Here is a 23,195-nt window from a genome sequence, read left to right as displayed (position 1 = left end):
CTGGGGTTAAGAAGGGGAGATACGGGGCTATATGTAGTTTAAGGGAGCACTGGTTTAGGACAGCAAGAAATTATCAAAAGTGGGTATATATGGGAAGGGGGTATGGAAGGTGGCAGCTCGCTCTAAAATGAAAGATTCTGAGCAGATGCAAGGTGGAAGAGATACCACTGATCTGAAAGTGGCTCATCTATACAAGTTTGTTTTTTTTTCAAGTGTCAGCTTTATTAAAGCAGGTTGTAAGAGTTAGAGGAGAGTGTTTATGGTAAGCCAACGAAAGACTGGTGGGTATTCTCCCTGTTGGGCATAGAAGTGGATAGTAAGGAGAGGTATTTGAAAAAATGAGTACAGATGGTGGTAGCGGAGACAGTGACACCCTTGAAAGAATGAAAGAGAAGGGTTTAGTGAATATGCACGTGAAAGATGGGCAAGGAGATTTTTGAGGAGGGAGCAGTTAAAGATCATCCCAGCAAACTGTGCATGGGGATTGTGACTGTAATTTACATCAAACGTGCTTGAATCCAGAGCTTTGGGTGATGAATGACATTCAACTGATTAAGACAGATTTTTTCAAATCTGTAATACATATGTTCTTACCATATCAACTGATCTATAAGGAAACATCCCCACCCAGTAGTTCTATGACTGGGTCTCTATCTGGGTTCCTCCTTTCTTTCATTATGAACTTCATTGCACAAACATTCTTAATCCCTGAACCTGACAGTTTGCCTTTAATCACTGAGCAAGCAGACTTTTTGAAAAAATCAAGGAAAAATATCTGACATCTCAGTAATTACAAATATGCACGTACAAACTGATCAGGTATATAAAGAACTCCAACACCCATGTCTGGATGAAGGAGCCTTCAAAGCACAGAGGCAAATGGTAGCATATATGGGACACATCAAAGAGGGTCCTCCTCACAGATCAACTGATATGGTCAGAATTTCTCTCACATCCAATATCTAAGATATATGACTGGAGAAATCTGGAGAGTAAATCCATCAGTGTGGAAGACACTACAAGACAGCCAAATGTTCAGAAAGCTTAACTAAAAATACAAAAGGAAGCCTAACTCCTAGAGTTGCAACTGAGAAAATCATGGTTGTGGGAAGTGTTAACTGATGACCAAATGGCTGCAGCAGAGAAGTCTGCAAAGGAAATCTGCCACATCACTACCTTAGGAAACTTTTTGACTACAGCATTCTGCAATGGTTGCGAGGCACTTAATGGCAAAATATCATGCAGAAGGCAGCCTACTCTGAAAGGCTGGGCTTGGAAACTCTCAGCCTTTCTTTATCCTGAACCAAGAGAAAAGAATAGCTATTCAGTCTTCCAACTCATACAATGGCTCTTGTATAACCACAACTATCAGTGCACATCCAGGGTGTGAAGGACACTGTTTTCTCCTTGTTTCTGTATGGCAAAGAAAATTAAAAAATCTGAATTTACTACCTCAGGGACAACTGGAAATCACTTAAGAGGCGAAATATGAGCTGGTACAAAAGGGGCATCTAATAAGTGTAAAATGTGTATGCTCCATGCACATGATGGCTTGAAGCGTCAATTTCCTGTGAACAAAAATAAAGGACACCAGAAAACAACTTTTCAAGATGCAGACTTGTACACTAACAAACCAGTGGATTCAATTGTGACCAATTACGTTTGTCAAGCAGAAAGTGAAATTCCACAGAGAGGGACAGTGTTCTTCAAATTTGGAGGACAACACATCATTCCTTTGACAAACTGCTTGACTAGCATTTGGCAACAATCCCACTCACCACAAAGTCATTATGGGCAGAAACAAATGACACAAACATTAACCATAGAATTATTGAGTCTCAAATCATAAAGATATCGGAGGTGCAGTAAGGTCACTTGCATACTAACTGAAAGGGCACAACAGGGAAATGCTCTACCCAAATGGAGGAATATTTATAAATGCCAAGATGCACCTGCCAGACAGGAAGATTTCCTGGTAGTCTCAATCACTTTTCACTCCACTGGATTAATCAATGTAAAATATGAGTGAGGCCTGAGATGCAGATGGTCGCCAAATGAAACAAAGGATACTCAGCTAGATCTTGGATGGCTTTCTGTACTGCCATGACTTGACATCTGAAAACTACAACCTTCTAGACATTGCAGCCACTTAATAATCAAAAGACATAAGACAAATGCTAGCACCATCTTTAGCTGCTCCTAAAGCATTAAGCTCTTCAATGACTGTACCAGAATCAAACAAGGCTGTTCAAAAATACATGTAAAGGACAAGGGAACATGACCTTTCCATTTTTCTTTCTCTCATGGGTGACAGCTGACTGACACCTTCAGGGACTATGAGTTCTTTCATAGTGTTCTGACTTTACAATCTTGCTACAGGCCTCAAAAATCTGAAAACTAGTTCTTGAAGCATGCAGGCTGTGCATACCTTCTAAAACTGTTTACACAGGTTTAGATGCATAAAAACTATTACTACAGCATCAATCTGTTACATTCACTTATTTACTGCTAATTACAACAGTTTAAATGTATTTACCAAGGATCTCGAAAACCGGCAACAGCTTCTTTCTAAATGTAAATATCATTTTTCCTTGCCTGTTGTGGAGGAAAAAAAAAAACTTAAGTGTATACCTTGAACATATGCATAATCATCTGACCCAGAACCAGGCACTTTTTGATGTAGCTGGCTTCCTTTTCCTGTAACAGTTCTTGACAATGCAGAAATGGGCTGAATAGGCTCTGGTGCTCCAGAGTGCTCCTCTTGGTCCACCAAATTTAAGATACTTTCAGGAGGAGTACTTGCAACAGGAATTTTAAAAAGATTAGGGTTCTGCTGCGACACCAGTACCCGAGGAGTCACTGTCTGAGCACCCGCAGTACCACTTGACTGTGTGTATTTCATATAACATTGACTAATGTTGAACGGACTTCTTGTCTGTCCAGATATTCCTCTGGAAGGTGAGCCAGGAGTAGTAGCTACATACAGTGGATGCGGTGTCTGTGGTGAAGGCTGGCTACTTTTGGGAGAAGGGCTTCTATTAGAAGTCCCAGGCCTTTGTGGTGGCTCCACAGAAATTTCTATTTTGTTCATTTGATTTTTAGGCATCCCACCATACTGAAGTAATGACGACACTGAGGCTCCACTGTGTTTCTGGTAGTTAGCAGGAAGCTGTGGATAGGCATGTGGTGAAACAGCTGAAGGACTTATCGGCATAAATACTTGTGAAGTTTGATGACTTAGCTGGCTATGTGGCACTGGATGTTGCGGAGAACTAAAAGGAGAAGGACACTGAGATGGAGGTGGTGACCTGAAGCTTGACTGGTGAATCTGCACCTGCTTAGAAGAATACTGAGACTGCTGAAAACCATGCTGCTGCTGATATAATTGCATACCATGTGGACTATAATGAGACACTGAACCCTGTGATGAAGAATGCCATGGAATATTCTGTGGAGTACGCCTTCCAGAGGGGCTTTGAGAAGTCTGGCCAACATAAACAGAATTAGGTGTTCCACATGGATTATTCGTAATCTGTGGAAGAATCTGTAAGGCTCTAGGTACAGCTGGACCAGGAGAGAGATTCTGAGATACAGCAACAGTGACAGGACTGGTATTGTATCTAGGTACATGCATATATGTTGAAGGGCCTTGCATAGCTGAAGTGTTCATCCCTGGCTGCATGGATGTTGGTTGTGGAGGTGTTGGAGGAGGGGTTGGTGTATTCCGGCTCTGGTCACCCATAAAAAATGGATTATAGCCAGTTGATGTTGCCACCACTGCTGGAGCAGAATGTGGTTCCTGCACTATACATAACAGCTGCTTATTACTCCCATGCTGGGGGTCAATATGACCATCACTTGAGCTGTGAACTAACGTCCGACCTCCATTGTGTTGACCTATGTCCCCCACCTGGTAGGCATTGTGAGGCTGGATACCTAAGCTGATATGTAGTAGATGGTTTCTGTTCACTCTGGCATCGTTTGGGCTGTGGTACTCCCCATACAAATATCTGGAGCTCTCCTGTGCAAGAATTCGGGAACAGGCCTCAAAGTTGTTGTTGTTCTGTGAAAAATAAAAACAGAAGACTTGCATTAAAATGGTTACATTTTAATCGTTCCAGTTCCACAGCTACTGCATCTTTTTGACAGAAAGAAACAGGATGAAGAAATGCAATAACTTTTAAAACATCCATGTTATGAAACAGTAATAAATTGTTTATTAACATACTGCAAGCATCAACTTTAACTGTGTTATCTCTGTATAGATTTAAAACCAAAACAATGAAAAAAATTTATCAATCTAGGCAATAACAAGGTAAAAACCTTTTAAGAGTCCTATAGAACAACACACACTTGTTTTTCTTTAGCAAATTATTCTTGACCTAAATTCCTCTCCTACTCCAGACCTTCTGCAGAGAAAGAAACAAGAAGTTTGCAAAGATCCAAATGATGACTTGGAGTGGAAATGGAATGCAGCAGTAGAAAGGAGGAAGTATATGGTGACAAGAGTGAGCATATGAAGCAAGAGAAAGGTAACAAGAAAGACAGTGTGTGAAATGTGGGGCAAGAACAAAGGGAAACAAAATGATCAGGTTCAAATGCATAGTTTAGAAATTTCCACATGCAGATGGCTCCCATTTCTCATGTGAGGCATGAAATAATTTTGAAAGATGAGGCTTATTTCAAAAGGGTAAATGTTACAGTTGCAGACATCACCTGATGTGTTGTTAAACTGACAGCAAATATTGTTTTTTATAAGACAAGGTTTACATTAAAAGGGCAAACATTATAGCATAAATCCTCTAAGATGTTAAGCTGGCAGCAAAATGTGATTCCTCAATAAAGCAGTTTTAGGTTTTCAGTATAAATTAAGAGACTGCTCTAACAATGAAGGGACAAAACTGTGCATAATATAAACTAGTAAAGAAAAATATCTTCTATACATTTCCTAAAAAAAAAGAAGTTATATACTCACCATAACATTCCATGTGAGTTGTTCATCTCGCCTTCGTTCGGAGCCGATCCTCTGCTCCGAGTCTGCCTACTACAAAGCTTGAGGTCTTTAGACAACTCGAGGTCAAGTCCCTATCCCATGATGCACCTAGAGTTACCTCAGATCTTGTTTGCTGCGTATAATAATACCATGTGCCATTCTATCACTCTTTAGGACAAAACCCATACAAAGATTGAGCAATCAGGAAAAATTAAGTATCTCGGTCCTCAAAAAACCCTGGAAGGGGAAGGAGGGTGGAAAGTAAGAATGAAGGCGAGATGAACAACTCACATGGAACGTTATGGTGAGTACATAACTTCTTTATGTGAAGTTGTTCTACCTCGCCATTCATTCTTACAGATGGGTAGCTTCCCAAGCACCATTTTTCTCGCGTGGCTCACGGGAGTATATTTTTCAGGACAGTAGACCAAAAGGAGGCCTTGTCAACTTTGTAATGAGTGATAAAGGTATGACATTTTGACCAAGTGACTGATGCACAAATGTTGTCTATAGGAAGCCTAGCAGAAAAGGCAGAAGATGTGGACACTGCTCTGGTAGAATGACCCTTAATTTTGTGTTGTAACGGTAGATTAGCAGCTGAATCAGTAAATGTGATAAAATCAGATAACCATTTAGACAGTGCTGTTTTTGCCACTGGCATACCTTTTCTGGAATCTGAAAAGGAAATGAAAAGCTGTTCTGATTTTCTGAACTCTTTTGCTCTATCGAGGTAAAATTTGAGCTGTCTATGAACATCAAGCTTGTGCAGCATATACTCCAAGTTGTTGGTGTGCTTGGGAAAGAACACTGGCAAATCTATGATCTGGTTAATGTTAGTTTCAGTACAAACTTTGGGCAAAAATGAAGGATTTGTTCACATGGACACTCTGTCAGCATGGAAAATCAAAGAAGAAGGCTTTATGAACAAGATCTGAAGCTCTGACACTCTATGGGTAGAGGTGATGGCTACTAAAAAGATAGTCTTCCATGACAAATATTTCAAATCACATGAGGAAGCTGGTTCGAAAGGTGGGAGAATAATGCGTGAAAGCATAAAATTTAGATTCAATGCAGTATATGGGGATTTCACAGGTGGTCTGAGATGAAAGGTCCCTTTGAGAAAGGCTTTTGATAGTTTGTGTGACATTATTTTTAACCCTTCAAAGCCAAGGTGAAAATTAGAGATAGCGGGAAGTTGAACCCGAACTGTTGCTGCTGACACTCCTTTACTGAAAAGCATAGTCAAGAGCTCTAACATGGAGGCAATAGGGGCTTGGTAGGGATCAATGTTATTTTGAGAAGCCCGTCTAGAAAATCTTCTCCATTTGCTAAGATATAGCTTCCTAGTAGAGGACTTAGGAGAAAATATCAATATATGCTGCATTTCATTTGAGAGGTTATGGAACCTGGCTATATTGGGAATCGGAGCAGCCAAGCTGTCAGTTTCAGGGACTAACGAGAAGGATGAAGAGCCCCCAACGAATGCATCAGATCATCTGGAACTGGGTCCAGAATCCAAGGCTCTTCCAACTGATGAAGTCGAAGGAAGGGGAACCAAATCTGACAAGGCCAATGAGGGGCTATTACAATGATGGTCCTTCCCAGGGCATTTGCTTTCAGCAATACTTTGGGTATCAAGGGAATTGGTGGGAATGCATAGAGGAGACCCAGAGGCCAATTGTGTACGAGTGCGTCCCTTGGGGCTTCTCCCGGAGGGGGAATCAGGGCAAGCAGCTTCTGCATTTTGTGTTCATTTTCTTCTTTTGGCTTTTCCCAGTTAGGGGTCGCCACAGCGGATCACCTGTCTGCTCATGATTGGCAGTGGAATTTTACAGTGTCGAGTTGTCAGCCCGGCACCCAACCTTCCACGGAAGGCACACACACACACACGCACTCACACCTAGGGCCAATTTAGAGTGTCCAATCCACCTACAGCATGTCTTTGGGATGTGGGAGGAAACCGGAGCACCCGGAGGAAACCCATGCGGCCACACACAGGATATGCAGACTCTGCATAGAAGGCACCCCAGCCAAGGATCGAACTGGAGAACCTCTTGCTGTGAGGCAACAACGCTAACTGGTGCACCACACCGGCCGTCCTCTTGGTTGGAAAAAAGGTCGCAGCAAGGCTGGCCCCACCTGCGGAAAAGTGTCTCTGCTATTTCTTTCTTGAGGGACCACTCGTGAGGCAACAAAATTGCCCTGCTCAATTTGTCTGCTATCACGTCGGATTTCCCCAGGATGTGCATTGCTAACAGAAAGCGCTGGGTGGATGTAGCCCACTGCCATACTCTTAGGGCCTCGTGATAAAGGGGACAGGACCTGGTTCCTCCTTGTTTGTTCATGTACCAGACCACCGACATGTTGTCCGTCTGAATTGCAATTGTTCCCAGAGGAAGAGAGTCCTGGAAGTACTGCAACGCTGACAGTACCGCTCTCATCTCCAGGACATTGATATGCAGATGTGGCTCCTGTTCGATCCATGTGCCTTGGGCTGTTCTTCCCTGAAAATGCCCCCCACCCCACCCTATCAGGAAAGCGTCCGTGGTCACTGTGGCCACTGCTGGGGGTAGGACAAAAGGACGACTTATCGTTACATGAAGAGAGGTCAACCATCACTGAAGATCCTTTCTGCATGTGTTTGTGATCATTATGAGATGAGACCGTTTTGGATTATTCTTTCGTCTTGGAATTTTTTGGTGCAAGTCTGTTGTAAGCTGATTGACTGTTGGCTGTTTCTCCTGGTGACCTGGACATCCTTGTTACGTGGTTTTACTAGTTCGTTTTTGTTTGTGCCTTGGTTTGGTTTTATGGATAACGAGGGTGAAACGGTTGACCTAGTGAGTGCGCTGCAGCAAATTCAGGTACAATTGAAGGAGCACTCAGAACTCATACACAAATTACTTAACCATGAACAAGTATCTGTTATTAAGAATACGAACGATAGCCTGGGGTTCACACAGGCTACACCTAGCCTGGTTTCCACAGGTGAGGGTTTGAGCGAATCAGTTCCCAGTAACAGTTTTTGAATGGGAAAAGCGGTGCGGTAATGATGCTTGGAAGAACAATGCGTATTTCTTTAAAGATAGTAAGACCATTGAAAGTACAGTGGTTAACAAAGACACTAAACCCATGAAAGAAATGCTTAAAAGCTTCGAGTTGAAGCTTTTCAAATTAAAAAGAGCTCAATTAGAAAATAGTTACCTCATCAGGAATTGTGAACTGGGGATAGTGATGTGGAAATATCCGAATGGATGTGAAGGTAACAGTGACATGTTAAGTGAATTACATGAGTTCTTTAACAACTGTGGCTTGCAATTAATTGAAATCATGGTCAAATTTAATAATATTAAAATTGTCAAGTTAACTGAGGAGTTGGATCAACTCAACAACAACATCAGCAAAGATTTACTATTCGATCAATATTACAACAATTATACGCATATTATTAAAGATGTTGAATTTAGTTGCGATAACATTTTTCGCCGAAAAAACAATAAAATCGACAGAGACATTAAGAGTTATGAGCTGGGACTCATTTACCCACTTTCTAAGACAACGGTGAGTCGTCATGGTAACTACAAACAAAGAGGGCGTTTGTGTAATAGTAGTGATGAGTTAGACGTTTCTTAAGGAGCAAGGGGAAGTCCGCGACACCAGTACGCATAATGAAGGGAAACAGAGGAAGGCGTACGGAGGTCCGAGAGACTCAAAACACAGGACAAAGTGGCGGTAGTACTGATTACCAACGAGCTGGAGCTCCCTAAAAAGCTAAAAAGAGATTTTTTAGAGAACCAAAAAAACGGGTGGAAAGCACGCAAATAATAACGAGTGAATATGAAGATGCTTCTATGAACTGTACAGAATTTAACTTGGGACATGTGCATGAGGATTTTTTTGGACATAGTTGTTTGAACATTTTATCATTACGATGAGCAGGCGGATATGGGTAAGTGTACAGTTGTTACAGGCACTCAGTTGGCAGGTGACAACAGTATGTATGAGTATGTTGCTTTAAATGATACAGTATTTGAAAACACATTGTGTGACTCAAAGTTAGTTTCTGAATATACTGTGACCCTGGACAATAATAATTTATGTTTAGTTCACATTAATGAAAGCAATGTTGGTTATTTGCAAACTAGTGAGGGTGTGGAACAAGTAGAAAATGATGAACGACATGCATGTTTGATGCTTAATAATACAAAGGAAGATGTTGACACCATAGATTTAATGAATATGAGTACACACGAATATACCCATAATAGAATATCATTGGGAGATTTAGGATATGGTGTGCAAGAAACACCTTCTAACTATACATGCATTGAGGAAGATGTTGTAGGACAGACAGTGGATTTAGGGGGTGGGTCAACAGACATGAAAGTAAATTTTTATATTAATTTTGACCCGGATGTATATTGTGAAGAGACCAATGTTTGTGAATATTTACAAAATTCAAATCATAGTGAAATTCAAGACACAGATAGCATTATGTACGCAGTACTAAGTCACCCTAGGATTATTGAGAATGAAGTGGGTGACTTTAAGTTATTTAACTATTCGAAGGTTAGTATGAATGAAAAGCAGGTTGACCTTTTTGCAAAAGGTTTTAATTTTGTCCCATGTAAGAAGGGGAACTTGGTTAAATCAGTTATGGAGTTAAAAATGTTTACCCGCAAATTAAATTTAAAAACTTGGTTCAATATGTGTCCGGAGGATGAAAATGTTTATAGACAGAAAGATAAAGTACCAAAAAGACCAAGTGCATTTAATCCTCCAATGAATGATAAAATAGCTATTTTTGAGAAACAAAGCGAGAATGACATGAGGAAATTTTATAAGACTTATAAAAACCCAATGCATTACAATATGTCAAAAGAGGAATTTGAGACGTTTAATAAAATATGTAAGGAACCAGATATAAGGATCATGAAACCCGATAAGGGTAATGGTGTGGTTGTAACAAATACACAGGATTATATATCTTATATGACTGGCATGTTGCAAGGAGATTCATATGAGGAAGTAAGTCTTAATGAAATATATATAGCGTATGCAAAGATAGATTTAACAATTAAAAATATGTTTTATAAAGGGGAAATATCAGAAGATGAATACAACTATATGATTAACGAATATCCAGTTATTAGTGGAATATTCGGCATACCTAAAATTCATAAAGGCTTGGACAACTTGCAATTTCGACCTATAGTCGATGGTAAGAGGAGTAAGACGTGTTTTGTTAGTCAGTTCTTGGATTATCATCTTAAGAAATGTTTGACCAAGTTTCCTTATATTAGCAAAGACTCTTGGGATTTTAAGATTAAGGAACTAAAAATGAAGGAAGGGTACTCATTTATTACGGTAGATGTATGTAATTTGTTTACAACAATACCTCAGGATATAGGCCTGATATGGCTTGAGGAGCAATTATATGAAACAAAGTTATTTGATCAAGAAAAGATAAATATGTTGGTTAACCTTATGGAAATAGTGTTAATGAACAATTATATACATTATGAAGGTAACTACTATCAACAGGTTAATGTGTAGTGGCAATGGTATGCTCTACTTTACGCTAATTTGATAATGAGTTACTGGGAATGTAATTACATCTTTAAAACTAAGTATTTTGAACACATTAAACTATATACAAGATACCTCGACGATATATTTATCGTATGGGATGAGAATAAGGAAATGTTGGAATAATTTTTATGGTACATTAACAATACGGTTAGGTTTCTAAAATTATGAAATTAGTGAGGAGGAAATTTCTTACTTGGATGTGAAATTATCTTATGATAAAAGGTGGGGAAAAGTGAAATCTAACATTTATAGAAAACCAACATTTTCCAATGCTTATTTGCATTACACCAGCTGGCACCCTGACCATCAGAAAAAAGCAATTGTTAAAGGGCAGATGGTCAGGGCTGCCAGAATGGTGAGTAATGATGATGAATTTGTGAAAGAACTTAAGTATATATCAAACATGTTCCAAAATAGAGGGTATCCTGAACAGTTATGTGTAAAAATATATAATGAGGTCTCTTACAAAAGGAAAATTGGGTCATATCAAGCCATATTAACATCTACATGTATTAATTTGAGTAATACCAACCATGTGATTATGGAAGAAGTAAAATTAAGTAGCATTCCCTTATATATATCGGTATACAATGATTGTTATCCGATTATTAGGGATATTATTCAGAGGAATTGGGATATTGTAAGCAAAGACAAAAAATTAGGACATTTGTTTGAGGGGGATGTGAAATTTGTGTATAAGAAAGACGCATCCTTTAAAAACAATTTTGAGAGGTATGACAGTTTTAAGAAAAAGACCACATGTAGGCAGATAGGAAATTTTAAATGTGGTCAATGCAACATATGTCCCCATATTTATTGTAATGTTGTTGTAAACACTTGTAATATTAAATTAAGGGGCATTATAATTGTTATACATCTAACGTAGTATACCTTGCTTTGTGCCAGGATTGGTCCATTATATGCGGTAAGACTTCCTGACATTTTAGGGATAGAGTGAGGGAACATCTTTCAGATATTAAAATCTAAAACAACTAATGCACCGCCAGGCACATACAAGGTAATGCTGGACATAAATTTAAGTTTTGCATTATACAAAATGTGTAGTATGATGCACAGGGTAGGGTTACAATATTTGATTTGGACATTTATGAATTAAAATGGCAGGTACTTTTAGACGCATGTAATACACCAGGGTTAAATGAGTGTTGTACCATTAAGCCAGTGTTGAAAAGCATTATGGCAAAAGGTAAATAGTTTGTGTCAACACAATGCACAAGCAATGTTCATAGTAACCATTCATGCAATTGTTAGTTAGGTAGTTATTCATCTCATAGTTTATTTATTTAACATTTTACATTATTAATGTTTTTTATATAATTTTTATATATTTTTAATGTTATCTGTACAGTTCATGTAAATGTGTTAAGCAGTAAGATTTGGTTTTAATGGATTTTGGCATTTGATGATTGTTATCTGAAGAAGTTCGTTACTGAACGAAACCTAGGTCATCTTCGTTTGTTCTTTATCATTAAACCGTTTTGGATTATTCTTTCGTCTTGGAATTTTTTGGTGCAAGTCTGTTGTAAGCTGATTGACTGTTGGCTGTTTCTCCTGGTGACCTGGACATCCTTGTTACGTGGTATCATTATGAGATGAGACACAGGGAGCTCTTGGTAAGACCATTGACTGAATAACAGCTACTACCGAATCTGCATGTGCATGCAACCCAATGGTATCGCTAATATTGCCACTGCCATCATGCCTAACAATTTTAGCACTTCTGATGCTGGTACCTTGTCTTTGGATATGATATTGTGGACCTGCTGACAAAGTAGCAAAACTCTTTCTGATGGAAATCTCAAAGTGATGGTGGTGTCCAATTCTGCTCAGATAAAAATGATATGTTGTGATGGAGACAAGGCAGATTTTTCTGAAATTATTGTAATGCCCAGATGACTGCAGAGAGAAAGAGTGGTGTCCCTGGCTTGTATTAGCTGATGCCTGGTGGTGGCGGCGGTGAGGAGCCAATCTTCTAAGTACGGAAACACTTGGAATCCTAAACGCCTCAGGTGAGCCATGACTACTGCCATACATTTGGTGAACACTCTGGGGGCTGTAGTGAGACCAAAGGGCAGGGCTCGAAACTGATGATCCCTGGATGGTCTGGCCATTTTTATATGGTAGTACGCATCCTGTAGATCTATTGAGCGCATCCAATTGTCTTTCCCTTTCTTGACAGACCTGTTTAATCTTCTGAGGTCCAAAATAGGTTTCCAGTCCCCTGTCTTTTTGGGAACTAAAAAGAATCTTGAGTAGGTTCCAGATCCTGTCTGGTCTGCTGGGACTGGTTGGCTGACTTTTTCTTAGCAACATTTGGACCTCTGCTGTTGCTTGTTCCCTGTAACTGGGTGGAACGTCCGGGATTTTTGTTGTCAATGGAGGGGGAATGGCAAAAGGAATGAAGTATCCTCTGGAAACTATACTTTGTACCCAGTTGTCATTTGTTATTTTGAGCCAGGCGTCTGGATACAAAGATGAGCGACCCCCGACTGACTCCAGAGCAGGACAGTTGGACCTCCTTTTCAGGAGTGCTGGTAGGGCTTCACAAAGAACTGGTCTCGGTCTCCCTGATTTTGCGCACCCCCTCTGCCACGAGGGCGGCATCTTCCATTACTGCCCCCTCCTCTGCCCCTGGAGGGGGTTTTGCCATGTGTGCCCAAAAAGACTCCATGGGCTTTTCAGAACCACATCTTTCCTCCCTTTTGACCTTTGGGGTAGGGACTAGTAGGGGTGGAAAAATGGACTCCGACATCAAACAGAGTGTCTCCTTCCTGCTCACACCTGCTCAAAGTTTCCTTAACTTTGGGCCCGAAAAGGGACAAGCCATCAAAAGGCATGTTAACAAAGGATGACTTAAAGGGCTCCGCGAAGGAACACAAGCGCATCCAGGAATGTCTCCTAAGAGCAATTCCTGTACCCGCTGCCCTACTCGCTCCATCGGCTGCATACGAAATGAGACGCATGGACGAGTTCACTATTGAATTGAGGGTAGCGAGCTGAGAGGCGACTTTGTCTGAAGCTCTTGCAGCTACCGTACCCTGAAGAATATCTCCAAGCTCTTTAAGGAGGTCTCTCTGAAGTCTCATAAAATGAGTGAGATAGCTCAGTCAACGCATAGCAAAAGTCACTGAACTGTATGTGCGCTTCCCTTATCTATCCATGATCCTAGTGTCTCTGTTAGGAGGATGGATACATGAAGTTTCTGACATCTCCTTTTTGGTGGCTGCCGCCACCACCATGGCATCAACTGGCACTCCCTTGATGAGGAAAGGCTTTTCCTGGGGGGAAGAAATAAATTTATTGGGCCTCCTAGAGACAGGCTCCACGATGTCCAGAGACTCCCATGCCCTTCGTGAGACCAGCTCCATGAGCTCATTGAAGGGCAGAGACACCCAAGATGTTGAGGGTTGAGACCAGAAAGCCTTCAGGAGAACCGACCCATCTTCAGTAGGGTTGGTGGACTTACATCCACCCCTCTGCTTAAGGATTTCTGATATCTCAGCAAATGAGATATCATCAGAGGGGGACCGTGAGGACCCCTCTGATTCATCTAAGTCAGTGTCTGATGTGAGAGACTCCTGTGGGGAGTCTAGATGCTTCCTTTTACAAATTCTCTTCCTGGGAACCTCATCAGTGGGAACTTCTGGTGAGGTCTCAGAAGAGCAGGGACCACCAAGTGGGGCTTACTGAGGCTCAGGGTCTCTATGCTTTGACAGGATCTGTGAGGCAGAAGTGGCCACAGGCGCATTTGGGAAAGAGGTAGTCGGACCCGAAGTTGTAGATGTTTTGGGAGACATCATTCTCCTCATGGCCTCAAAGGCACCTCTGCTCCGATGAGAAGGGGCCTCTGGATCCAAGGAAACCATCGATACTCTTGCCACTGGGACAGTGGGCTCCGAACCAGAGGTAGGAGCCGAGCTCATCTGAACTGAAGCCCAGACAGGCAAAGTTGGAACTGTCAAGTCAGTCCGACTATCCTCCCCGGACCCAACCGGAGAGTGTCAGTCAGTTCCGAAGGCTCAACAATCATCAGGTCCGACTCCTCTGGCTCTGAAGGACTGGTATGGCTCGGAGGAGGAAATGAAGTTGATGGCAATACAGTCTTTGGTTCCGAAACCACTTGGGACGGAGCCGATAAAAATTTCAAAAACACCAGTGCCTGTAGCAACTTCTGCACCACACGATCCACATCCAAATTGGAAAGGCTGATTGAGGACTGAGATGAATGGATGGATGGAGGCATTGATTGAAGAACTGATACCGGTTCCAGGACTGGGGACCAGCTCCAAAAAGACAAGACACTCGGCTCCGAGGGCTGTGGAGCCAACGTCGATGTTTTTTTGATTTTGTTTACTTCCAAAGAAGTAGAAGCCTTTGAAGATTTACTAGACCTGCCCTGGTTACTCAAAGCTTCCTGAAAGGATGGTTTGAGAAGTCCTCTATCTATGAGCTTTCTCTTTGTCTCCTGAAGAACTCTGGAAGAGAAAGAATGACAAATGGAGCAGCTTTCCTGTAGGTGCAAGGCTCCCAGACAATACACACAATTGACATGGCTATCTGTAACAGACATTTTCTGTCCACATTTTAGACACTTTTTAAAGCCTGAATTAGGATGCTTATCTCTATCCTGGTCAGCCATAATGAACTATACAGTATCAAGAAAAAAAATACTGTAGTATAACAAAGACTAGACATACCCAAAACTAGTTAAATAAGCCCTAAAACAACCATGGGCTAAATATGCTGTGACTAAACTGTCACTATTAAAACACACACACTATTTATTTAAACCACTCTAAATAAGCTATACACACACACACACACACACACACACACACACACACACACACACACACACACACACACACACACACACACACACACACACACACACATATATATATATATAAAATACTGTGACTAACTGTCACTGTTCAAAAGCACACAAACTACTTATTTAAATATATATATATATATATATATATATATATATATATAATACTGTGACTAACTGTCACTGTTCAAAAGCACACAAACTACTTATTTAAACTACTCTAACTATAACAGGCCTATAGAAAAACGAAGGCCAAAAGAGAGCTATATGAAGAAAAAGAACACCAAAGTGAAAGGGAATATCACTATTAAGCTACAAAAGCTAAAGGTATTAAAGACTAACTCTAAAAGTAGAGGAACAACAATATTAGCTAGTAATATTTAGAAAAGACAATTGGACTGGCCCGAGCTATGCAAGGAAAGTACAGTTTTATACCTACCATAAATGTAGATGTTCGAGTGTCTTCACTGCTGCAGTCATTACACTTAGGTTATCCTGCCGTCAGGCGGGCCCGCAGTCGGCCTGAGTTCCAAAGTCTTGGTCCGGCATCGGTTGCTGTCGCCTCTTCCCTGACGTCAGTGTGCCAGGGGTATATAAGAAGCAGCCAATGCCATTTTCTTCAGTTTTTCTTGCCCCAGATGTCAGGTGCCCCCAAAAATGGTAGGCAATACATATTGCTAATAAAACATACAAAAAAGGTAAAAATAAAACCTTCAGTAACCAGCAAATACACCACATAGGTAGTACAGGTTAGTCCCAGATAAGAAAGAGGGGCTGGCGGGTGGGTAACCTGGACTGCAGCAGTGAAGACACTCGAACATCTACATTTATGGTAGGAACAAAGCTGTACTATGATCATCGTGTTTCACTGCTGCAGTCATTACACTTGGGTAGAATCCCAAAGCTTAGTTTGGGTGGCTGGCTCTAAAGAGGATTTGGTATGGCTATGAGGCCCTGCAGCACTGCAGTGGCAAAGCCAGCTCTTTATCTAGAATAAAGAGGCAAATGGTAATGCTTGATAAAGGTGTGCACTGAACTCAAGTTGCAGCTTCCAAGATATCTTTGGTACGTACTCCTCTAAGGTAGGCAGTAGAAGTGGCAGTTGCCCTGGTGGAATGTGGTCTAATATTACTAGGTACACGTTTCCCATGTTGAGTGTAGCGGAACCGGATACAGTGTCCTATCCACTTTGAAATGGTCTACTTTGAAATAGCCTTTCCCTGTGATCCTACAGCATATGATACAAACAATTGTTCAGATTTTTTGAATGCTTTTGTTTTGTACAAGTAGAAGCGCAATTGTCTGTGTATGTCCAAGGAATGTAGAAGTCTCTCCCCTTTATTCTGGGGATTTGGATAAAATGTTGGCAAGTGAATAGTTTGGTTAAGAGCCACACTGGATACCACCTTGGGCATAAAGGTAGGGTTTGTTCTTAAAGAAACCGCGTCTTGGTGGAAAATGATGAAAGGCTCCACTGCCATTAGTGCCTGCAGTTCTGAGACTCTTCATGCTGAGGTTATTGCCAGAAGCAGAGCAGTTTTCCATGATATATATTTTAACTCTGCTGAATTGGCTGGTTCAAACGAAGGCAAAGTGAGCTTTTCCAAAACAAAGTTGGTGTTGGTGCCCTCCGGGGTGGTCTTATGTTTTTAGCCCCTCTGAGGTACTGCTTTAGCAATGGGTGAGAGAAAATAGGAGGATCTGTGTTGTAATGAGCCGAGATGGCAGAAGCGTGAATCTTAATGGATGAGAAGGATAGTCCTTTGTCCAGCATCTCAGTCAAGTATTGTAGTATCTGAGGAATGTTAGGGACCAGAGGATCAAGGTTTTGAGCCTGGTTCCAGGCACAGAATCTCTTCCACTTGTCTGAATAAGATTTCCTGGTGCTAGGCCTTCTAGCCTCCAAAATGACATCCATAACAGCTTTAGAGAGAGAGTAGTAGTCTGTTTGCCTAATGAATCTGCCATGCAGCCAGGTTTAAGGTTTTGAGCCGACTGTGCAGAATCTGATTGTTTTGCTGGGTCAGAAGGTGTGGAATTTGAGGCAAAATTCAAGGTGGGCCTTGAGCTAAGTTCTTTAAGATTGGGCACCAATGCTGGCATGGCCAGTCTGGAGTGAACAGAATCATCTGTGTTTTTTCTTGTCTGGATTTTAGGAGTACCCTTGTAAGGAGGGGCAGAGGTGGGAAGGCATAAACATGTAGGCTCTTCCAGCTGAACGAAAAAGCATCCACTTTCCATGCTTGTGTGTGATAAGTCCTTGTGCAGAATTTTTGTAATTGGTAATTCAGTGGTGAGGCAAAAAGATCTATGTCCGGGCACCCCCATTTTTGCATTATCATGCTGAAGATTTGTGGATTTAATTTCCACTCGTGAGGATCCATGATGTTTATGCTTAAGTTGTCTGCCAGAGTGTTTTTCTTTCCTGGCAGGAATTGTGCTTGCAGATGAACTTGATAGGTTAGAGCTGTGTTCCACAAGGTCATGGCTTGTCTGCATAGGGGGTAAAAGAATGAGTGCCCCCTTGTTTGTTTATGTACCACACATTACCGTGGTGTTGTCTGTCTTTAACAGTAATTGTCCTGGATGCAGAAGATCCTTGAAAGCTGTAAGGGCATTTTGTACAGCCAACATCTCTTTTTGATTGATGTGAAGATGCATTTGGTCTGTGGTCCATGTGCCCTGAATACATTTTCCTGCCATGTGTGCTCCCCAGGCATAATCCAAGGCATCTGTTGTTAAAGTCTGCCTGGCTGTGGGAAGAGTGAAAGGCTGACCCTTGTGTTGAGGTGACATGCCTGTGTCCACCATCGAAACTCCTGTTGTAGGCAGGGAATTAGTGGTATTACTGTCTCCAAGCTGTGACAATGTTGAGACCAAACACTTTTTAGGTACCATTGTAATTGCCTCATATGCAGTTTTGCATATGGAATTAGTAGTATGCCGGATGCCGAATCCCAAGGCCTGCAGAATTTTTCTTGCAGGGAGTTGGGACTTTGTTGCCATCAATTGAAAATAATGAGTCAGTTGTACTTGTTTGTCTGGCATGAGATAAGCCATCTGGACCGTTGTATTTAAGCTGGCACCCAGGAATATTATCTCTTGTGAGGGCACTAGTTTTGATTTCTTTTCATTTACTGTGTATCCTAGGCAACTTAACAATCTTTCTACAAACGCCAGATGCTGTAGAAGAATGTCCTTGCTCTCTGCTTGAATCAGGCAGTCGTCCATATATGGATATATTTGAATTCCTTTTTGTCTGCAAAATGCAATTACTGGTGCCAGACACTTGGTAAAGACCCTGGGCGCAGTAAATAAGCCAAAGGGCAGTGCAGAGAATTGGTAGTGCATTGAACCAGCTATGAATCTGAGGTATCCTCTGCAATTTCTTCTGATAGGGACATACAGGTATGCCTCTTTGAGGTCCAAAGTAACAAGCCAAGCTTTCTTGCCCAACATGGGAAGGAGCTGTTGTAGTGTCAGCATTTTGAATTTTGGAACATCCAGGTACGTATTTAGAAAGGAAAGGTCCAGAATGGGTCTCCAGGCTTTGTCCTTTCTGGGTACCAGGAAGAGTCTTGAGTAAAATCCTTGTCCTTTTTCCTGCTGCGGTACCTTCTGAATAGCTCTCATGTCCATGAGAGCTGCAATTTGTTTTTGTGCCTCTGCCCATTGATTTTGTGGCAGGTCTGGCATTCCTTTTAGCCTTGGAAAAGTGTGAAAGTGGAACCTGTAACCTTGAGACACAGTATTCAGCACCCATTTGTCTTGGCTGATTGTTTGTCAGTTTTGAGAAAAAAGTGCTAGTTTCCCCCCTAAGGGAACTGCCAAAAGGGAAGAATTTGGCATTGGAAATGGGAAGTCATTGGGACTGTTTCCTGTAAGGTTGTGACTTGTCCTCACCTCCTTTTGGGTTTGAAGCACCCCACTGTCGTGGTCCGTAAGATCCTTGTGGCTGAGATCTGCCTCTTGGGTGTCTGTTAAAAACAAACCACTGAAACGGTTGTGAGAATCCAGCAAATGTAAAATCACTGTAAAGACAGGTCAGTGACCATTCAAAAAACACCAGGCTGAAACGAATAACTAAAATAGGACCACATATTTATTAGATATGCCTTGAAGCGCTTTTCGTCTGCTTCTTAAGCAGACTTCTTCAGAATACAGTTAGTAAACCAACCTCCTTCTTTTAAAACAGACAAATAGTCCACAGCTGTGTACTTAGTAAGTATGTGGTCATGGAAACGCAGGTGTGTAAGGATTCATGGACTTTTTTGTCCAGTATGAACGAGATTGAATATGAAGATTGTTTTAACTTCCTTACAGTGGACGTTAAAGACTTATACACCTGTATTCCCCACGAAATAGCAATTGAGTGGGTGGGGTGATAGACTGAGAGCTAGGGCGGCTAGCAGCTATGACATCTCTTTAGTTTGTGAATTGTTGGATTTAACTTTACCAAGGAATTATTTCATGTTTGGAAATAACTATTACCTTCAGAAAGTGGGAGTGGGTATGGGTTCCTCTATGGGCTAAGCTGCCATAACTTGGTAATGGCGCAATGGGAACATCAATTTCTTTTCAATCACCCTTTGTACAGTAAACATTCCGCTTTTTACACACGTTACCTTGGCGACATTTTCATCTTGTTCAAAGGTAACGAGCTACAAGCTGTAGAATTTGTTGACTATCTCAACGTCACTACGGAATTTTGGAATTTACTTCCACCTGATGTCCAACAGATAGCGATTGGACATTTTGCTAGAAAGACAACATTTCCTTGTGTTACACTGCTAGAATCCATAGGAAGCCTACGTATTCCAACACCATGTTACATTTCTCTAGCTGTCACCCTTTTACACAGAAGCGTGCTGTGGTTAAGGGGCAGCTTGTTAGGGCAGCAAGGATCATTAGTAGGGACGATATGTTTGAAGTTGAATGTACCACTCTCCAAGAGATGTTCCTGAGTCGGGGTTACCCCTTCAAACTTGTTAAGGATCTAATTGAGGAAGTCACTCGCAAAAGGAGGTCCAAAGTGTACGTCCCACTTTTATCTAGCAAGGTCAGTGTATTTTCTACTTTACCATTAACCGTGGTTAGTCCAGCTAGTCCAAGTACTGCTGATGGAACATTCGAGGTGGATTTACCTACATTCATTACCACTTTTGCAATTGATAGCGACATCTTGTGGAATATTGTTAGGAAGAACTGGCAATTATTTAGGGCGGACCCTGGAGTATCTTCTAAACTCGGTCTGTGCCCCAAGGTTACTTATAGGAAGGATAGGAACCTTAAGTCATGGTTCGAGATGAAATCGCCTACCACTAGATCTCCAGGTATGTTTAAATGTCATGCCTGTAAATTTTGTAACTTGATTATGGAATCTAGTAGATTTAATGTGAACAACTTTGAGTTTAAATTGAAATACAGAAACAACTGTAATTCTAAAATGGTAGTATATTTAGCTGTATGTCAGAATTGCCCAGCCTACTATGTGGGGAAGACTGAGCGAAATTGAGGGAGCGAGCATCAGTATGCCATTAAGAAACAGAAATTAACCAACGCCCTCGCTAAACACGTAGTTGAGTTTCCATCTCACCAATTTAAATTCATTGCCATTGACCAGTTAGCCGTGGACAGCAGAGGTGGCCCTGCTTCTCTGAAGTTGTTGGCAATTGAACTGCATTGGCAGATTAGGTTGGAAGCTTATCATGCCCTGGTCTCAACGAAGCATGTTCCATTTCTTGCTTGTTGAGTCTTAACAGTCTTAAAAGGTAGACGTGGGCGGTTGTCTTTCTTTTTTAGATATTACAATTGGAGTATGTTATGAATGTTAACCTTTTAGGTTCCATAGTTACACTTGTTACAATCATGTTATTTTCCTTTATGTTTCGGGATGTTACATTTGTGGTATGCCCAGTAAGTACTGGTGTTATGCCTAGTGTGAACAGGTTGTATTTAACTTACTAGTTGGGATCTGTGTATGCTTTCCCACTGGGTCTGTTTTTATGTTTACCATACGTATCGTTTGGCTAATATGCATTTTAGTACAGAACATAGTTTTGTATTTTTATCAAATATATTTTTATTTCATTTAACCTTATTTCATGACCATATGTAATGCAAGTCAGTCAACTTGTGATTAATTATATGTCAATTTTCATTCTTTGTTCAGTATATGTGCATTTAATGCCTTAAGGCAGATTGATTTCTTTGAATTTAAAGGTCTTTGCCTTTAAGATTTTTTCAATTTAACAATTAATTACACAGCTGTGGACTATTTGTCTGTTTTAAAAGAAGGAGGTTGGTTTACTAACTGTATTCTGAAGAAGTCTGCTTAAGAAGCAGACTAAAGCTTTCAAGGCATATCTAATAAATCTGTGGTCCTATTTTAGTTATTCGTTTCAGCCTGGTGTTTTTTGAATGGTCACTGACCTGTCTTTACAGTGATTTTACCTTTGCTGGATTCTCACAACCATTTCAGTGGTTTGTTTTTAACAGTTTCTTTGTGGAAGTGTTGTTCTTGGGTGTCTGTATCTGCCTCTTTGTGGCCTGTCTTGACACTGGAAAGGACCAATTCTTTGTAGGCCAATTTCTGCTAAATCGTGGTGGCTGCACCTGTAAGAAATTCTTCACTGTTTGCATAGATTTTGCCTTACCCTCCATTTTCTTTAATACCTCTTCTGCCTTAATACCAAATAAATTATCTTGTTGCAAAGGAGCATCCAAAAATTTTGACTTAACATGATCTGGTAAACTTTGTTCTTTTAACCAAGCATGCCTTCGAATCACAGATCCTATAACTGCTGCTCTACAAGATGCTTCTAATGAATCAAAACCACATTGCAAAGTATGCTTTCCCACTTGTTCAGCTGCATGCAATAAATCCTGCATTTCCTTATAGTCAGGTTGTTCTGCATTTGTACTCATTTTCTGTTTTAATTGAGACAGTAAGTATTGTTGATATTTAAGCATGTGAAACTGGCAATTTAGAGCCCTCACTGCTAAAGTTGCAGAGGTGTAAACTTTCTTTCCCCATCTGTCTAATGCTTTAGAGTCCCTATCCATGGGAACTGGATTCTTAGCCGTGGAAGCCTTAACCCCTTTGGGACCCTGGGAAATAGCTTTTGGGTCAGCAACCAGGTTTTTATAAAGAAATTTGTGAGAGTCAGGGACTCTGTAGTACATGTCTGGCTTGACTGGAGATGGGGGTAACGTATCAGGATTTAAACTAGATTCAGAGAACACATCATCCACAATGTCCAACACTGGCGGAATAGCAAGGGGCCTGTGCTGAGGCAGTAAAAGAAAGTCTCTGAGCCTTTTCTTGGATTCTGAGTAATCCTGGCCCTCCCAATGGAAATGCTCCCTCATGGTATGTAAAGTTTCCCCAAAAGAATAATCCTCAGGAAGAGAAGCTGAAGGAATTGATTCTTCAGCATCAGAATCCTAATAGGGGGGTAAAGAGTATCCCTGGTCTGAAGAGGAATCAGAATATATTGAAACCTGGTCAGAGGAATCATAATCTGTATCCTGCCTAGGCCTTTTATCAGGAGGGGGATGGGAACCCCTGATCAGAGTTATCAAGTCTTCGGCCATCTTGAGCAACTGTTTTTTAGGCATGGAGGCCTGTCCAGGTGAATGCTGTATTTGCTTCTTTGTCTTTAATGCAGTTTTAGTCTTGGCTGTAGTTGCAATGGTAAGTTGAGTAGGCCTGAAAACACCCTCAGAAACCGATGCCTGCTCAGCGGCTCTGGA

The 23,195-nt window shown here is 41.1% G+C and overlaps 1 protein-coding gene across 5 annotated transcripts in view; it reads right to left on the bottom strand.

The window, feature by feature from the left end:
- TAB3 (TGF-beta activated kinase 1 (MAP3K7) binding protein 3) overlaps positions 1-23,195 on the bottom strand; it is a 1,373,830-nt gene that overhangs the window by 557,500 nt on the left and 793,135 nt on the right. For all 5 annotated transcript variants that reach the window (XM_044072385.1, XM_044072386.1, XM_044072388.1 and 2 more), the window contains exon 2: positions 2,632-4,063. In XM_044072385.1, the coding sequence (XP_043928320.1) occupies positions 2,632-4,063 (1,432 nt within the window). The remainder of the gene's footprint in view (positions 1-2,631; positions 4,064-23,195) is intronic.

This window comes from Protopterus annectens, chromosome 5.part0, assembly GCF_019279795.1.
Source record: "Protopterus annectens isolate FY-2018-M chromosome 5.part0, PAN1.0, whole genome shotgun sequence".
NCBI lineage: Eukaryota > Metazoa > Chordata > Ceratodontiformes > Protopteridae > Protopterus > Protopterus annectens.
Note: the sequence above shows the minus strand (reverse complement) of the source record. Positions and strands in the feature narration are given on the sequence as shown.